The sequence below is a fragment of the Pecten maximus genome, chromosome 13 (assembly GCF_902652985.1).
Source record: "Pecten maximus chromosome 13, xPecMax1.1, whole genome shotgun sequence".
NCBI lineage: Eukaryota > Metazoa > Mollusca > Bivalvia > Pectinida > Pectinidae > Pecten > Pecten maximus.
Window position 1 is genome coordinate 39,400,872 of NC_047027.1, and position 20,899 is coordinate 39,421,770.

Below are 20,899 nucleotides of genomic sequence, written 5' to 3' on the forward strand. Positions count from 1 at the left end.
CAGTCTAGTAACAACACCACAGTCTAGTAACAACATCACAGTCTAGTAACAACACCACAGTCTAGTAACAACACCACAGTCTAGTAACAACATCACAGTCTAGTAACAACATCACAGTCTAGTAACAACATCACAGTCTAGTAACAACACCACAGTCTAGTAACAACATCACAGTCTAGTAACAACATCACAGTCTAGTAACAACATCACAATCTAGTAACAACACCACAGTCTAGTAACAACACCACAGTCTAGTAACAACACCACAGTCTAGTAACAACACCACAGTCTAGTAACAACACCACAGTCTAGTAACAACACCACAGTCTAATAACAACATCACAGTCTAGTAACAACATCACAGTCTAGTAACAACACCACAGTCTAGTAACAACATCACAGTCTAATAACAACATCACAGTCTAGTAACAACATCACAGTCTAGTAACAACACCACAGTCTAGTAACAACATCACAGTCTAGTAACAACATCAAAGTCTAGTAACAACATCACAGTCCAGTAACAACACCACAGTCTAGTAACAACATCACAGTCTAGTAACAACATCACAGTCTAGTAACAACACCACAGTCTAGTAACAACATCAAAGTCTAGTAACAACATCACAGTCTAGTAACAACACCACAGTCTAGTAACAACACCACAGTCTAGTAACAACACCACAGTCTAGTAACAACATCACAGTCTAGTAACAACACCACAGTCTAATAACAACATCACAGTCTAGTAACAACATCACAGTCTAGTAACAACACCACAGTCTAGTAACAACATCAAAGTCTAGTAACAACATCACAGTCCAGTAACAACACCACAGTCTAGTAACAACATCACAGTCTAGTAACAACACCACAGTCTAGTAACAACATCACAGTCTAGTAACAACACCACAGTCTAGTAACAACACCACAGTCTAGTAACAACATCACAGTCTAATAACAACATCACAGTCTAGTAACAACACCACAGTCTAGTAACAACATCACAGTCTAGTAACAACACCACAGTCTAGTAACAACACCACAGTCTAGTAACAACATCACAGTCTAATAACAACATCACAGTCTAGTAACATCATCACAGTCTAGTAACAACATCACAGTCTAGTAACAACATCACAGTCTAGTAACAACACCACAGTCTAGTAACAACACCACAGTCTAGTAACAACATCACAGTCTAATAACAACATCACAGTCTAGTAACATCATCACAGTCTAGTAACAACATCACAGTCTAGTAACAACATCACAGTCTAGTAACAACACCACAGTCTAGTAACAACACCACAGTCTAGTAACAACATCACAGTCTAATAACAACATCACAGTCTAGTAACATCATCACAGTCTAGTAACAACACCACAGTCTAGTAACAACACCACAGTCTAGTAACAACACCACAGTCCAGTAACAAAACCACAATCTAGTAACAACATCACAGTCTAGTAACAACATCACAATCTAGTAACAACACCACAGTCTAGTAACAACACCACAGTCTAGTAACAACATCACAGTCCAGTAACAAAACCACAATCTAGTAACACCATCACAGTCTAGTAACAACACCACAGTCCAGTAACAAAATCACAGTCTAGTAACAACATCACAGTCTAGTAACAGCATCACAGTCCAGTAACAAAATCACAGTCTAGTAACAACATCACAGTCTAGTAACAACACCACAGTCTAGTAACAAAATCACAGTCTAGTAACAACATCACAGTCTAGTAACAACACCACAGTCTAGTAACAACACCACAGTCTAGTAACAACATCATAGTCTAGTAAAAACATCACAGTCTAGTAACAACATCACAGTTTAGTAACAAAATCACAGTCTAGTAACATCATCACAGTCTAGTAACAACATCACAGTCTAGTAACAACACCACAGTTTAGTAACAACATCACAATCTAGTTACAACATCACAGTCTAGTAACAACATCACAGTCTAGTAACACCATCACAGTCTAGTAACAACATCACAATCTAGTTACAATATCACAGTCTAGTAACAACACCACAGTCTAGTAACAACACCACAGTCTAGTACCAACACCACAGTCTAGTAACAACATCACAGTCTAGTAACAACACCACAGTCTAGCAACAACACCACAGTCTAGTAACAACATCACAGTCTAGTTACAACATCACAGTCCAGTAACATCATCACAGTCTAGTAACAACATCAGAAACTAGTAACAACATCACAGTCTAGTAACAACATCACAGTCTAGTAACAACATCACAGTCTAGTAAAAACATCACAGTCTAGTAACAACACCACAGTCTAGTAACAACACCACAGTCTAGTAACAACACCACAGTCTAGTAACAACACCACAGTCTAGTAACAACACCACAGTCTAGTAACAACATCACAATCTAGTAACAACATCACAGTCTAGTAACAACATCACAGTTTAGTAACAACACCACAGTCTAGTAACAACATCACAGTCTAGTAACAACACCACAGTCTAGTAACAACACCACAGTCTAGTAACAACATCACAATCTAGTTACAACATCACAGTCTAGTTACAACATCACAGTCCAGTAACAACACCACAGTCTAGTAACAACATCACAAACTAGTAACAACATCACAGTCCAGTAACAACATCACAGTCTAGTAATAACATCACAGTCTAGTAACAACATCACAGTCTAGTAACAACACCACAGTCTAGTAACAACATCACAGTCCAGTAACAACATCACAATCTAGTTACAACATCACAGTCTAGTAACAACACCACAGTCTAGTAACAACATCACAGTCTAGTAACAACATCACAGTCTAGTAACAACATCACAGTCCAGTAACAACACCACAGTCTAGTAACAACATCACAGTCTAGTAACAACATCACAGTCTAGTAACAACATCACAGTCCAGTAACAACATCACAGTCTAGTAACAACATCACAGTCTAGTAACAACACCACAGTCTAGTAACAACACCACAGTCTAGTAACAACACCACAGTCTAGTAACAACATCACAGTCTAATAACAACATCACAGTCTAGTAACAACATCACAGTCTAGTAACAACATCACAGTCCAGTAACAACATCACGATCTAGTTACAACATCACAGTCTAGTAACAACATCACAGTCTAGTAACAACATCACAGTCTAGTAACAACATCACAGTCTAGTAACAACACCACAGTCTAGTAACAACATCACAATCTAGTTACAACATCACAGTCTAGTTACAACATCACCTTCTAGTAACAACATCACAGTCTAGTAACAGCATCATAATCTAGTAACAACATCACAGTCTAGTAACAACATCACAATCTAGTAACAACATCACAGTCTAGTAACAACATCACAGTCCAGTAACAACATCACAGTCTAGTAACAACAACACAGTCTAGTTACAACATCACAGTCCAGTAACAACACCACAGTCTAGTAACAACACCACAGTCTAGTAACAACATCACAATCTAGTTACAACATCACAGTCCAGTAACAACACCACAGTCTTGTAACAGCATCATAGTCTAGTAACAACATCACAGTCTAGTAACAACATCACAGTCTAGTTACAACATCACAGTCTAGTAACAACATCACAGTCTAGGAACAACATCACAGTCTAGTAACAACATCACAGTCCAGTAACATCATCACAGTCCAGTAACAACACCACAAACTAGTAACAACACCACAGTCTAGTAACAACATCACAATCTAGTTACAACATCACAGTCTAGTAACAACATCACAGTCTAGTAACAACACCACAGTCTAGTAACAACACCACAGTCTAGTAACAACATCACAATCTAGTAACAACACCACAGTCTAGTAACAACACCACAGTCTAGTAACAACATCACAGTCTAGTAACAACATCACAGTCCAGTAACAACACCACAGTCTAGTAACAACACCACAGTCTAGTAACAACATCACAGTCCAGTAACAACACCACAGTCTAGTAACATCATCACAGTCTAGTAACAACACCACAGTCTAGTAACAACACCACAGTCTAGTAACAACACCACAGTCTAGTAACAACATCACAGTCTAGTAACAACATCACAGTCTAGTAACAACATCACAGTCTAGTTACAACATCACAGTCTAGTAACAACACCACAATCTAGTAACAACACCACAGTCTAGTAACAACATCACAGTCTAGTAACAACACCACAGTCTAGTAACAACATCACAGTCTAGTAACAACATCACAGTCTAGTAACAACATCACAGTCTAGTAACAACATCACAGTCTAGTAACAACGCCACAGTCTAGTAACAACATCACAGTCTAGTAACAACATCACAGTCTAGTAACAACATCACAATCTAGTAACAACATCACAGTCTAGTAACAACACGACAGTCTAGTAACAACATCACAGTCTAGTAACAACATCACAGTCTAGTAACAACAACACAGTCTAGTAACACAGACTAAGACAATATTGTTTCGTTGGCGATGTTAATGTCATCCTGGTTGCTGTGTAACACGACTCCCATGAAGGTTGATTTTAATGTGATATACCAGTGTGTTGTGCTAGACAGCATGACATAGATTAACATAAATATGTTGACATAATAAGGAATTCTATATATCTACATATTATTGAAACGTCAATGGTTCACGTGATTCCTTAGCTGATACCTTTACGTATTGATCCAGGTGATAGTGGTTGGAGAATGCCTGGACGTACTTTAGTATTTGTGTATGATGTAGGTACGAATTACCACTCTGGTCGTGCGGATATCCAGGAATTGTCATTAACTGTTTGGGGCCATTTGTCCTAAAAGACAAAACGCAAATAAATACTAACACTCTCGAGTAAATAAAACAACAGAGGTGAGGGATGTATCGGATTTTCATACTTATATATAAAACAAGAGGCCAAGGGCCTCGTAGCTCTCCAGACGTTGATTTGAAATCCAGCTTGTTTGTACTTTCAATTTTTTTCTAAATTTAGCTATATATACTTTGTATTTTCAACTTTTTCAATGAATTTTCCTGACTTTGTGTATTGATCGTTTTAAATGAAATTTTGTACTCTTATAGAGAATTGTTTCCTGTTTCATCTCATAATATTTTCACTGTTTTCCGATGTATATGACGAGAAATAATATTTTTTTTACAATACCTAATTTTTTGAACGCCATTTTGACGTTATTTTAGTAACGTCATATAGAGAAATGGCGTCACGCGGAAATTATCAGTGTAGACAATTCTGTATTGCTCCATAAATACTCAACGGAAAAATAAATAAATATTATGAGAAGAAACTATGGACATTTCTTCATAACATGACGAAATATTGTCAAAATATACCTCGCGAGACACTCTGTACACTGTAGCAGACGACATAATGTGTATAAAGTAACACGCATAGCAGCAATTTTTTGCAGCGGCTCAGGTATACGTGTGTTGCAGCACATTACTATATACACATTACAGTGGGTTGATATAGGAACTCTGCCTCATAACTCCTCAGAATAACGTTCGGCATGTCCCTGTGACACCGAGTATGTCCAAAATGACACCGTAAATTGACGATTACTCGAAAATGAAAACATTTAACAACTCAAATTTCTTGTCAAATCTAGTTCGTGTCGACCCCAATCATGTGTCTTGACAGTCCCACTGTTTCTGATATCCTCTGTCCACAAAATTTTAATAATTCTACTTCCGGTGAATGACTGCGTAAGCTCTCCTGGACTAAAAACACATCCCAACTTTAAACCCCAATAAAAACTTAAAATCAAAACGCACATTTATAAACTGTCCATTTTTTAAACGATGACATCAATACAATTTGATTAGTATGTAACTTCATTCACAAATATCATTTTCAGTTTGATGTACAAGGCGTTTTAAATAGATCTTCATTTTACATAATTTTGAAAAATAAGGTCATTTCACTACTACGTCATCGCTACACTAGTGCCATTATTTGGTTCTCTGATGAAAGAACTTCTAATATAGCTGAGAGAGTGTTAGCATGCTGGCTGTCCGATACATTTTGGGACAACTTAATGTCACGGCTCACTGAAATTGAATGGCCGCCACACTCAAAGGATATGAAACCTTTAATTTGTTTCCCTGTAGGATTACATTAAGGTCATGTGTACCCCCGTCCCCGCCTCCCCACCCCACCCCCACCCCCATCCCCCACCCCCGAAAGATATTGGCGAATTTAAAACAACAATAACAAGTGAACTGAAAAGGATTTCTAGCACGACTTGCAAAAATGTGACGGCCACTTGGAGCACACAATAAAGTAACGTCATAATGACGTTGGTTGTAGTGAGATCACGTTAATTTTCAAAATTATGTAAAATACAAATTTTCTAGAATGCCTATGTGCATTTCCAGTTTTACTTTTTTTAATGGGGTTAAAAGTGGGGAAATATTTTCTAAAACACCCTGTATATTACGGAATGTGATAGTCATACTGACATCATGTTATTGCAAGTATATTACGAAGAGTGTCTATCATACTGACATCATGTTATTGTATATTACGGAGTGTGATAGTCATACTGACATCATGTTATTGTATATTACGGAGAGTGATAGTCATACTGACATCATGTTATTGTATATTACGGAGAGTGATAGTCATACTGACATCATGTTATTGTATATTACGGAGTGTGATTGTCATAGTGACATCATGTTATTGTATATTACGGAGTGTGATTGTAATACTTACATCATGTTATTGTATATTACGGAGTGTGATTGTCATACTGACATCATGTTATTGTATATTACGGAGTGTGATTGTTATACTGACATCATGTTATTGTATATTACGGAGAGTGATAGTCATACTGACATCATGTTATTGTATATTACGGAGTGTGATAGTCATACTGACATCATGTTATTGTATATTACGGAGTGTGTCTATCATACTTACATCATGTTATTGTATATTACGGAGTGTGATTGTCATACTGACATCATGTTATTGTATATTACGGAGTGTGATTGTTATACTGACATCATGTTATTGTATATTACGGAGAGTGATAGTCATACTGACATCATGTTATTGTATATTACGGAGTGTGTCTATCATACTTACATCATGTTATTGTATATTACGGAGTGTGATAGTCATACTGACATCATGTTATTGTATATTACGGAGAGTGATAGTCATACTGACATCATGTTATTGTATATTACGGAGTGTGATTGTTATACTGACATCATGTTATTGTATATTACGGAGAGTGATAGTCATACTGACATCATGTTATTGTATATTACGGAGTGTGATAGTCATACTGACATCATGTTATTGTATATTACGGAGTGTGATAGTCATACTGACATCATGTTATTGTATATTACGGAGTGTGATTGTCATACTGACATCATGTTATTGTATATTACGGAGTGTGATAATCATACTGACATGATGTTATTGTATATTACGGAGAGTGTCTGTCATACTGACATAATGTTATTGTATATTACGGAGAGTGTCTATCATACTGACATCATGTTATTGTATATTACGGAGTGTGACTGTCATACTGACATCATGTTATTGTATATTACGGAGAGTGTCTATCATACTGACATCATGTTATTGTATATTACGGAGAGTGTCTATCATACTGACATAATGTTATTGTATATTACGGAGTGTGATTGTAATACGTACATCAAGTTATTGTAGATTCCGGAGTGTTATAGTCATACTGACATCATGTTATTGTATATTACGGAGAGTGTCTATCATACTGACATCATGTTATTGTATATTACGGAGAGTGTCTATCATACTGACATCATGTTATTGTATATTACGGAGTGTGTCTATCATACTGACATCATGTTATTGTATATTACGGAGTGTGATAGTCATACTGACATCATGTTATTGTATATTACGGAGTGTGATAGTCATAGTGACATCATGTTATTGTATATTACGGAGTGTGATTGTCATACTGACATCATGTTATTGTATATTACGGAGTGTGATAGTCATACTGACATCATGTTATTGTATATTACGGAGTGTGATTGTAATACTTACATCATGTTATTGTATATTACGGAGTGTGTCTATTATACTGACATCATGTTATTGTATATTACGGAGAGTGTCTGTCATACTGACATCATATTATTGTATATTACGGAGTGTGATAGTCATACTGGCATCATGTTATTGTATATTACGGAGTGTGATAGTCATACTGACATCATGTTATTGTATATTACGGAGTGTGATTGTCATACTGGCATCATGTTATTGTATATTACGGAGTGTGATAGTCATACTGGCATCATGTTATTGTATATTACGGAGTGTGATAGTCATACTGACATCATGTTATTGTATATTACGGAGAGTGTCTATCATACTGACATCATGTTATTGTATATTACGGAGTGTGATAGTCATACTGACATGATGTTATTGTATATTACGGAGAGTGTCTATCATACTGACATCATGTTATTTTATATTACGGAGTGTGATTGTCATACTGACATCATGTTATTGTATATTACGGAGTGTGATTGTCATACTGACATCATGTTATTGTATATTACGGAGAGTGTCTATCATACTGACATCATGTTATTGTATATTACGGAGAGTGTCTGTCATACTGACATCATGTTATTGTATATTACGGAGTGTGATTGTCATACTGACATCATGTTATTGTATATTACGGAGTGTGATTGTCATACTGACATCATGTTATTGTATATTACGGAGTGTGATTGTCATACTGGCATCATGTTATTGTATATTACGGAGTGTGATTGTCATACTGACATCATGTTATTGTATATTACGGAGTGTGATTGTCATACTGGCATCATGTTATTGTATATTACGGAGTGTGATTGTCATACTGACATCATGTTATTGTATATTACGGAGTGTGATAGTCATACTGGCATCATGTTATTGTATATTACGGAGAGTGTCTATCATACTGACATCATGTTATTGTATATTACGGAGTGTGATAGTCATACTGACATCATGTTATTGTATATTACGGAGTGTGATAGTCATACTGACATCATGTTATTGTATATTACGGAGTGTGATTGTCATACTGGCATCATGTTATTGTATATTACGGAGTGTGATAGTCATACTGACATCATGTTATTGTATATTACGGAGTGTGATAGTCATACTGGCATCATGTTATTGTATATTACGGAGTGTGATAGTCATACTGACATCATGTTATTGTATATTACGGAGTGTGATTGTCATACTGGCATCATGTTATTGTATATTACGGAGTGTGATTGTCATACTGACATCATGTTATTGTATATTACGGAGTGTGATAGTCATACTGGCATCATGTTATTGTATATTACGGAGTGTGATAGTCATACTGACATCATGTTATTGTATATTACGGAGAGTGTCTATCATACTGACATCATGTTATTGTATATTACGGAGTGTGATAGTCATACTGACATCATGTTATTGTATATTACGGAGTGTGATAGTCATACTGACATCATGTTATTGTATATTACGGAGTGTGTCTATCATACTGACATCATGTTATTGTATATTACGGAGTGTGATAGTCATACTGACATCATGTTATTGTATATTACGGAGTGTGATTGTCATACTGACATCATGTTATTGTATATTACGGAGTGTGATAGTCATACTGACATCATGTTATTGTATATTACGGAGTGTGATAGTCATAGTGACATCATGTTATTGTATATTACGGAGAGTGTCTATCATACTGACATCATGTTATTGTATATTACGGAGTGTGATAGTCATACTGACATCATGTTATTGTAGATTACGGAGTGTGATAGTCATACTGGCATCATGTTATTGTATATTACGGAGTGTGATAGTCATACTGGCATCATGTTATTGTATATTACGGAGTGTGATAGTCATACTGGCATCATGTTATTGTATATTACGGAGAGTGATTGTCATACTGACATCATGTTATTGTATATTACGGAGTGTGATAGTCATACTGGCATCATGTTATTGTATATTACGGAGAGTGTCTATCATACTGACATCATGTTATTGTATATTACGGAGTGTGATAGTCATACTGACATCATGTTATTGTATATTACGGAGAGTGATTGTCATACTGACATCATGTTATTGTATATTACGGAATGTGATAGTCATACTGGCATCATGTTATTGTATATTACGGAGAGTGTCTATCATACTGACATCATGTTATTGTATATTACGGAGTGTGATAGTCATACTGACATCATGTTATTGTAGATTACGGAGTGTGATAGTCATACTGGCATCATGTTATTGTATATTACGGAGTGTGATAGTCATACTGGCATCATGTTATTGTATATTACGGAGTGTGATAGTCATACTGGCATCATGTTATTGTATATTACGGAGTGTGATAGTCATACTGGCATCATGTTATTGTATATTACGGAGAGTGATTGTCATACTGACATCATGTTATTGTATATTACGGAGTGTGATAGTCATACTGGCATCATGTTATTGTATATTACGGAGAGTGTCTATCATACTGACATCATGTTATTGTATATTACGGAGTGTGATAGTCATACTGACATCATGTTATTGTAGATTACGGAGTGTGATAGTCATACTGGCATCATGTTATTGTATATTACGGAGTGTGATAGTCATACTGGCATCATGTTATTGTATATTACGGAGTGTGATAGTCACTGACATCATGTTATTGTATATTACGGAGTGTGATAGTCATACTGACATCATGTTATTGTATATTACGGAGTGTGATAGTCATACTGACATGATGTTATTGTATATTACGAAGTGTGACTGTCATACTGACATCATGTTATTGTATATTACGGAGTGTGATTGTCATACTGACATAATGTTATTGTATATTACGGAGTGTGATAGTCATACTGACATGATGTTATTGTATATTACGGAGTGTGACTGTCATACTGACATCATGTTATTGTATATTACGGAGAGTGTCTATCATACTGACATCATGTTATTGTATATTACGGAGTGTGATAGTCATACTGACATAATGTTATTGTATATTACGGAGTGTGATAGTCATACTTACATCAAGTTATTGTATATTACGGAGTGTGATAGTCATACTGACATAATGTTATTGTATATTACGGAGAGTGACTGTCATACTGACATGATGTTATTGTATATTACGGAATGTGATAGTCATACTGACATCATGTTATTATATATTACGGAGTGTGATAGTCATACTGACATCATGTTATTGTATATTACGGAGTGTGTCTATCATACTGACATCATGTTATTGTATAGTACGGAGTGTGATTGTCATACTGACATCATGTTATTGTAGATTCCGGAGTGTGATTGTCATACTGACATCAAGTTATTGTATATTACGGAGAGTGTCTATCATACTGACATCATGTTATTGTATATTACGGAGAGTGTCTATCATACTGACATCATGTTATTGTATATTACGGAGAGTGTCTATCATACTGACATGATGTTATTGTATATTACGGAGTGTGTCTGTCATACTGACATCATGTTATTGTATATTACGGAGTGTGATTGTCATACTGACATCAAGTTATTGTATATTACGGAGAGTGTCTATCATACTGACATCATGTTATTGTATATTACGGAGTGTGATTGTAATACTTACATCATGTTATTGTATATTACGGAGTGTGATTGTAATACTTACATCAAGTTATTGTATATTACGGAGTGTGATTGTAATACTTACATCATGTTATTGTATATTACGGAGTGTGATTGTCATACTGACATGATGTTATTGTATATTACGGAGTGTGATTGTAATACTTACATCAAGTTATTGTATATTACGGAGTGTGATTGTAATACTTACATCATGTTATTGTATATTACGGAGTGTGATTGTAATACTTACATCAAGTTATTGTATATTACGGAGTGTGATTGTAATACTTACATCATGTTATTGTATATTACGGAGTGTGATTGTAATACTTACATCATGTTATTGTATATTACGGAGTGTGATTGTAATACTTACATCAAGTTATTGTATATTACGGAGTGTGATTGTAATACTTACATCAAGTTATTGTATAGTACGGAGTGTGATTGTCATACTGACATCATGTTATTGTATATTACGGAGTGTGATTGTAATACTTACATCAAGTTATTGTAGATTCCGGAGTGTGATTGTAATACTTACATCATGTTATTGTATATTACGGAGTGTGATTGTGTAATACTTACATCATGTTATTGTATATTACGGAGTGTGATTGTCATGCTGACATGATGTTATTGTATATTACGGAGAGTGTCTATCATACTGACATCATGTTATTGTATATTACGGAGTGTGATAGTCATACTGACATCATGTTATTGTATATTACGGAGTGTGTCTGTCATACTGACATCATGTTATTGTATATTACGGAGTGTGATTGTCATACTTACATCATGTTATTGTATATTACGGAGTGTGATTGTCATACTGACATCATGTTATTGTATATTACGGAGTGTGTCTATCATACTTACATCATGTTATTGTATATTACGGAGTGTGATTGTCATACTGACATCAATGTTATTGTAGATTCCGGAGTGTGATTGTAATACTTACATCATGTTATTGTATATTACGGAGAGTGTCTATCATACTGACATCATGTTATTGTATATTACGGAGTGTGATTAGTAATACTGACATCATGTTATTGTATATTACGGAGTGTGTCTGTCATACTGACATCATGTTATTGTATATTACGGAGTGTGTCTATCATACTGACATCATGTTATTGTATATTACGGAGTGTGATTGTCATACTGACATCATGTTATTGTAGATTACGGAGTGTGATTGTCATACTGACATCATGTTATTGTATATTACGGAGTGTGTCTATCATACTGACATCATGTTATTGTATATTACGGAGTGTGATAGTCATACTGACATCATGTTATTGTATATTACGGAGTGTGTCTGTCATACTGACATCATGTTATTGTATATTACGGAGTGTGATAGTCATACTGACATGATGTTATTGTATATTCCGGAGTGTGATAGTCATACTGACATCATGTTATTGTATATTACGGAGTGTGATAGTCATACTGACATGATGTTATTGTATATTACGGAGAGTGTCTATCATACTGACATCATGTTATTGTATATTACGGAGTGTGTCTATCATACTGACATCATGTTATTGTATATTACGGAGTGTGATAGTCATACTGACATCATGTTATTGTATATTACGGAGTGTGTCTATCATACTGACATCATGTTATTGTATATTACGGAGTGTGATAGTCATACTGACATCATGTTATTGTATATTACGGAGTGTGTCTGTCATACTGACATCATGTTATTGTATATTACGGAGTGTGTCTGTCATACTGACATCATGTTATTGTATATTACGGAGTGTGTCTATCATACTGACATCATGTTATTGTATATTACGGAGTGTGTCTATCATACTGACATCATGTTATTGTATATTACGGAGTGTGATAGTCATACTGACATCATGTTATTGTATATTCCGGAGTGTGATAGTCATACTGACATCATGTTATTGTATATTACGGAGTGTGATAGTCATACTGACATGATGTTATTGTATATTCCGGAGTGTGATAGTCATACTGACATCATGTTATTGTATATTACGGAGTGTGATAGTCATACTGACATCATGTTATTGTATATTACGGAGTGTGATAGTCATACTGACATCATGTTATTGTATATTACGGAGAGTGATTGTCATACTGACATCATGTTATTGTATATTACGGAGAGTGTCTATCATACTGACATCATGTTATTGTATATTACGGAGTGTGATAGTCATACTGACATCATGTTATTGTATATTACGGAGTGTGATTGTAATACTTACATCATGTTATTGTATATTACGGAGTGTGATTGTTATACTGACATCATGTTATTGTATATTACGGAGTGTGATAGTCATACTGACATGATGCTATTGTATATTACGGAGTGTGTCTGCCATACTGACATCATGTTATTGTAGATTCCGGAGTGTGATAGTCATACTGACATCATGTTATTGTAGATTACGGAATGTGATAGTCATACTGACATCATGTTATTGTAGATTCCGGAGTGTGATAGTCATACTGACATCATGTTATTGTATATTACGGAGTGTGATTGTCATACTGACATCATGTTATTGTATATTACGGAGTGTGTCTGTCATACTGACATCATGTTATTGTATATTACGGAGTGTGATAGTCATACTGACATCATGTTATTGTATATTACGGAGAGTGTCTATCATACTGACATCATGTTATTGTATATTACGGAGTGTGATAGTCATACTGACATCATGTTATTGTATATTACGGAGTGTGATAGTCATACTGACATGATGTTATTGTATATTACGGAGTGTGATAGTCATACTGACATGATGCTATTGTATATTACGGAGTGTGATAGTCATACTGACATCATGTTATTGTATATTACGGAGTGTGATAGTCATACTGACATGATGCTATTGTATATTACGGAGTGTGTCTGCCATACTGACATCATGTTATTGTAGATTCCGGAGTGTGATAGTCATACTGACATGATGTTATTGTATATTACGGAGTGTGTCTGTCATACTGACATCATGTTATTGTATATTACGGAGTGTGATTGTAATACTTACATCATGTTATTGTATATTACGGAGAGTGTCTATCATACTGACATCATGTTATTGTATATTACGGAGTGTGATTGTAATACTTACATCATGTTATTGTATATTACGGAGTGTGATAGTCATACTGACATCATGTTATTGTATATTACGGAGTGTGATAGTCATACTGACATCATGTTATTGTATATTACGGAGTGTGTCTGTCAAACTGACATCATGTTATTGTATATTACGGAGTCTGATAGTCATACTGACATAATGTTATTGTTTATTACGGAGTGTGATAGTCATACTGACATCATGTTATTGTATATTACGGAGTGTGATAGTCATACTGACATGATGCTATTGTATATTACGAAGTGTGATAGTCATACTGACATCATGTTATTGTATATTACGGAATGTGATAGTCATACTGACATCATGTTATTGTATATTACGGAGTGTGTCTATCATACTGACATCATGTTATTGTATATTACGGAGTGTGATAGTCATACTGACATCATGTTATTGTATATTACGGAGTGTGATAGTCATACTGACATCATGTTATTGTAGATTCCGGAGTGTGATTGTAATACTGACATCATGTTATTGTATATTACGGAGTGTGATAGTCATACTGACATCATGTTATTGTATATTACGGAGTGTGATTGTCATACTGACATCATGTTATTGTATATTACGGAGTGTGACTGTCATACTGACATCATGTTATTGTATATTACGGAGAGTGTCTATCATACTGACATCATGTTATTGTAGATTACGGAGTGTGATAGTCATACTGACATCATGTTATTGTATATTACGGAGTGTGATAGTCATACTGACATCATGTTATTGTATATTACGGAGTGTGATTGTCATACTGACATCATGTTATTGTATATTACGGAGTGTGTCTATCATACTTACATCATGTTATTGTATATTACGGAGTGTGATAGTCATACTGACATCATGTTATTGTATATTCCGGAGTGTGATAGTCATACTGACATCATGTTATTGTATATTACGAAGTGTGATTGTCATACTGACATCATGTTATTGTATATTACGGAGTGTGTCTGCCATACTGACATCATGTTATTGTAGATTCCGGAGTGTGATAGTCATACCGACATCATGTTATTGTAGATTACGGAATGTGATAGTCATACTGACATCATGTTATTGTAGATTCCGGAGTGTGATAGTCATACTGACATCATGTTATTGTAGATTCCGGAGTGTGATAGTCATACTGACATCATGTTATTGTATATTACGAAGTGTGATAGTCATACTGACATCATGTTATTGTATATTACGAAGTGTGATAGTCATACTGACATCATGTTATTGTATATTACGGAGAGTGTCTATCATACTGACATCATGTTATTGTATATTACGGAGTGTGATAGTCATACTTACATCATGTTATTGTATATTACGGAGTGTGATAGTCATACTGACATGATGTTATTGTATATTACGGAGTGTGATAGTCATACTGACATGATGCTATTGTATATTACGGAGTGTGATAGTCATACTGACATCATGTTATTGTATATTACGGAGTGTGATAGTCATACTGACATGATGTTATTGTATATTACGGAGTGTGTCTGCCATACTGACATCATGTTATTGTAGATTCCGGAGTGTGATAGTCATACTGACATGATGTTATTGTATATTACGGAGTGTGTCTGTCATACTGACATCATGTTATTGTATATTACGGAGTGTGATAGTCATACTGACATAATGTTATTGTATATTACGGAGTGTGTCTGTCATACTGACATCATGTTATTGTATATTACGGAGTCTGATAGTCATACTGACATAATGTTATTGTATATTACGGAGTGTGATAGTCATACTGACATCATGTTATTGTATATTACGGAGTGTGATAGTCATACTGACATGATGCTATTGTATATTACGAAGTGTGATAGTCATACTGACATCATGTTATTGTATATTACGGAATGTGATAGTCATACTGACATCATGTTATTGTATATTACGTAGTGTGTCTATCATACTGACATCATGTTATTGTATATTACGGAGTGTGATAGTCATACTGACATCATGTTATTGTATATTACGGAGTGTGATTGTCATACTGACATCATGTTATTGTATATTACGGAGAGTGTCTATCATACTGACATCATGTTATTGTATATTACGGAGAGTGTCTATCATACTGACATCATGTTATTGTATATTACGGAGTGTGATAGTCATAGTGACATCATGTTATTGTATATTACGGAGTGTGATAGTCATACTGACATCATGTTATTTTATATTACGAAGTGTGATAGTCATACTGACATCATGTTATTGTATATTACGGAGTGTGATAGTCATACTGACATGATGTTATTGTATATTACGGAGTGTGATAGTCATACTGACATCATGTTATTGTATATTACGGAGAGTGACTGTCATACTGACATCATGTTATTGTATATTACGGAGTGTGATTGTAATACTTACATCATGTTATTATATATTACGGAGAGTGTCTATCATACTGACATCATGTTATTATATATTACGGAGTGTGATAGTCATACTGACATCATGTTATTGTATATTACGGAGTGTGATAGTCATACTGACATCATGTTATTGTATATTACGGAGTGTGTCTATCATACTGACATGATGTTATTGTATATTACGGAGAGTGTCTATCATACTGACATCATGTTATTGTATATTACGGAGTGTGATAGTCATAGTGACATCATGTTATTGTATATTACGGAGTGTGATAGTCATACTGACATCATGTTATTATATATTACGAAGTGTGATAGTCATACTGACATCATGTTATTGTATATTACGGAGTGTGATAGTCATAGTGACATCATGTTATTGTATATTACGGGGAGTGACTGTCATACTGACATGTTATTGTATATTACGGAGTGTGATAGTCATACTGACATCATGTTATTGTATATTACGGAGTGTGATAGTCATACTGACATCATGTTATTGTATATTACGGAGTGTGATAGTCATACTGACATCATGTTATTGTATATTACGGAGAGTGTCTATCATACTGACATCATGTTATTGTATATTACGGAGTGTGATAGTCATACTGACATCATGTTATTGTATATTACGGAGTGTGATAGTCATACTGACATCATGTTATTGTATATTACGGAGTGTGATAGTCATACTGACATCATGTTATTGTATATTACGGAATGTGATAGTCATACTGACATCATGTTATTGTATATTACGGAGAGTGTCTATCATACTGACATCATGTTATTGTATATTACGGAGAGTGTCTATCATACTGACATCATGTTATTGTATATTACGGAGTGTGATAGTCATACTGACATCATGTTATTGTATATTACGGAGTGTGATTGTAATACTTACATCATGTTATTATATATTACGGAGAGTGTCTATCATACTGACATCATGTTATTATATATTACGGAGTGTGATAGTCATACTGACATCATGTTATTGTATATTACGGAGTGTGATAGTCATACTGACATCATGTTATTGTATATTACGGAGTGTGTCTATCATACTGACATGATGTTATTGTATATTACGGAGAGTGTCTATCATACTGACATCATGTTATTGTATATTACGGAGTGTGATAGTCATAGTGACATCATGTTATTGTATATTACGGAGTGTGATAGTCATACTGACATCATGTTATTGTATATTACGAAGTGTGATAGTCATACTGACATCATGTTATTGTATATTACGGAGTGTGATAGTCATAGTGACATCATGTTATTGTATATTACGGGGAGTGACTGTCATACTGACATGTTATTGTATATTACGGAGTGTGATAGTCATACTGACATCATGTTATTGTATATTACGGAGTGTGATAGTCATACTGACATCATGTTATTGTATATTACGGAGTGTGATAGTCATACTGACATCATGTTATTGTATATTACGGAGAGTGTCTATCATACTGACATCATGTTATTGTATATTACGGAGTGTGATAGTCATACTGACATCATGTTATTGTATATTACGGAGTGTGATAGTCATACTGACATCATGTTATTGTATATTACGGAGTGTGATAGTCATACTGACATCATGTTATTGTATATTACGGAATGTGATAGTCATACTGACATCATGTTATTGTATATTACGGAGAGTGTCTATCATACTGACATCATGTTATTGTATATTACGGAGAGTGTCTATCATACTGACATCATGTTATTGTATATTACGGAGTGTGATAGTCATACTGACATCATGTTATTGTATATTACGGAATGTGATAGTCATACTGACATCATGTTATTGTATATTACGGAGTGTGTCTATCATACTGACATCATGTTATTGTATATTACGGAGTGTGATAGTCATACTGACATCATGTTATTGTATATTACGGAGTGTGATTGTCATACTGACATCATGTTATTGTATATTACGGAGTGTGATAGTCATACTGACATCATGTTATTGTATATTACGGAGTGTGATAGTCATAGTGACATCATGTTATTGTATATTACGGAGAGTGTCTATCATACTGACATCATGTTATTGTATATTACGGAGTGTGATAGTCATACTGACATCATGTTATTGTAGATTACGGAGTGTGATAGTCATACTGGCATCATGTTATTGTATATTACGGAGTGTGATAGTCATACTGGCATCATGTTATTGTATATTACGGAGTGTGATAGTCATACTGGCATCATGTTATTGTATATTACGGAGAGTGATTGTCATACTGACATCATGTTATTGTATATTACGGAATGTGATAGTCATACTGGCATCATGTTATTGTATATTACGGAGAGTGTCTATCATACTGACATCATGTTATTGTATATTACGGAGTGTGATAGTCATACTGACATCATGTTATTGTATATTACGGAGAGTGATTGTCATACTGACATCATGTTATTGTATATTACGGAATGTGATAGTCATACTGGCATCATGTTATTGTATATTACGGAGAGTGTCTATCATACTGACATCATGTTATTGTATATTACGGAGTGTGATAGTCATACTGACATCATGTTATTGTAGATTACGGAGTGTGATAGTCATACTGGCATCATGTTATTGTATATTACGGAGTGTGATAGTCATACTGGCATCATGTTATTGTATATTACGGAGTGTGATAGTCATACTGGCATCATGTTATTGTATATTACGGAGTGTGATAGTCATACTGGCATCATGTTATTGTATATTACGGAGAGTGATTGTCATACTGACATCATGTTATTGTATATTACGGAATGTGATAGTCATACTGGCATCATGTTATTGTATATTACGGAGAGTGTCTATCATACTGACATCATGTTATTGTATATTACGGAGTGTGATAGTCATACTGACATCATGTTATTGTAGATTACGGAGTGTGATAGTCATACTGGCATCATGTTATTGTATATTACGGAGTGTGATAGTCATACTGGCATCATGTTATTGTATATTACGGAGTGTGATAGTCATACTGGCATCATGTTATTGTATATTACGGAGTGTGATAGTCATACTGGCATCATGTTATTGTATATTACGGAGTGTGATAGTCATACTGACATGATGTTATTGTATATTACGAAGTGTGACTGTCATACTGACATCATGTTATTGTATATTACGGAGTGTGATTGTCATACTGACATAATGTTATTGTATATTACGGAGTGTGATAGTCATACTGACATGATGTTATTGTATATTACGGAGTGTGACTGTCATACTGACATCATGTTATTGTATATTACGGAGAGTGTCTATCATACTGACATCATGTTATTGTATATTACGGAGTGTGATAGTCATACTGACATAATGTTATTGTATATTACGGAGTGTGATAGTCATACTTACATCAAGTTATTGTATATTACGGAGTGTGATAGTCATACTGACATAATGTTATTGTATATTACGGAGAGTGACTGTCATACTGACATGATGTTATTGTATATTACGGAATGTGATAGTCATACT

General features: G+C 34.7%; 1 protein-coding gene across 1 annotated transcript in view; it reads right to left on the reverse strand.

Annotated features, from left to right (window-relative positions):
* LOC117341171 (dimethylaniline monooxygenase [N-oxide-forming] 3-like) overlaps window positions 1-20,899 on the reverse strand; it is a 71,350-nt gene that overhangs the window by 15,545 nt on the left and 34,906 nt on the right. The window contains exon 3 of the mRNA XM_033903015.1: window positions 4,694-4,832. Coding sequence (XP_033758906.1) covers window positions 4,694-4,832 — 139 coding nt within the window. The remainder of the gene's footprint in view (window positions 1-4,693; window positions 4,833-20,899) is intronic.